General features: G+C 57.1%; 1 protein-coding gene across 1 annotated transcript in view; it reads left to right on the top strand.

The window, feature by feature from the left end:
• Positions 1-765: 765 nt before the first annotated feature.
• The window catches only part of H257_12063 (hypothetical protein), a gene marked incomplete at its 5' end in the record, with an annotated part of 2,575 nt that continues 2,318 nt past the window's right edge, over positions 766-1,022 (top strand). Inside the window, one exon of the mRNA XM_009839172.1 lies at positions 766-970. Coding sequence (XP_009837474.1) covers positions 766-970 — 205 coding nt within the window. The remainder of the gene's footprint in view (positions 971-1,022) is intronic.

Below are 1,022 nucleotides of genomic sequence, written 5' to 3' on the forward strand. Positions count from 1 at the left end.
GGCCTCAAGGCGACGACACTACTCGACAGTGGTGCTGACCAATCGGTGTTGTCGCCGACGTTTTTATCACGTCTGGAAGAAACGGGCAATTTTACGTCGCCGGTGCGACAGTTGGACGACGCGATGGAATTGGGCGGGTTCATGGAAGGCATGAAGCTCGATGTGGACCGCGACGTCAAGTTACGTCTGACCTTTGAAACGGCCGAAGGAACGCTGGTGATCGCGAACCTCAAGTGTTGGGTGGCGGCGGCGCCACTACAAGACGGCCTGGGCGACCTAATCGTGAGTCGCGACGTGATGGCGAAGCTCGGGTATTGTCCCCGTTCGTTGCTGCTGAATGCGCGGCGAGCGCAAAGGGTGTACGACCTGGACCAGTTGGGCGGCAAGGACACGCCGTTAATGGCCGCCATGAAGGTGATCGAAGCGATGGAAAAAATACCATCATCGCCTGAAGAAGCGTCGCTGTATCCCGAGGAAGAACAAGCATGTTTTCCTCAAGTGACTCCTGATTGGTCGAAAGAAAACGACCAAGCTGTGGTGCGCGCGAAGCTGAAGGACAAGGTCAGCGAATGTCGTGCCGCGGGATGCGGCGAGGATTTCGCTACGGCACTGGGGGAGCTGTTATTGCGCTACGAAGACGTGTTTCGGCTTTCGTTGGGCCGAGATCCGCCGGTGGACGTGGCGCCGCTTCGTATGACGCTCAAGGCTGGCGCTGAACCGGTGCGGTGCAAGGCGCGCCGCTATTAGAAGGAGCAGCGGGACTTTATGCCCAAGCACGTTGAAGAGCTACAGGCGGCGGGGTTATGTTACCGCAATCCCCGGTCAAAATGGTGCTCGGCACCATTAATTGTCAAGATGCCCGAAGCGAACGATTTTCGCATGACTGTGGACGTCCGTCCAGTGAACGCACAGACGGAGCGCATCATTTGGCCGATGCCGATGCTGGAGGTGATTTTGGATCACCTCGCAGGTGCCAGTGTGTTCTTTACCCTCGACGTTTTCAAGGGTTATTGGCAGTTTTC

The sequence above is a fragment of the Aphanomyces astaci genome, assembly GCF_000520075.1.
Source record: "Aphanomyces astaci strain APO3 unplaced genomic scaffold supercont1.38, whole genome shotgun sequence".
Taxonomy (NCBI): Eukaryota; Oomycota; class Saprolegniomycetes; order Saprolegniales; family Verrucalvaceae; genus Aphanomyces; species Aphanomyces astaci.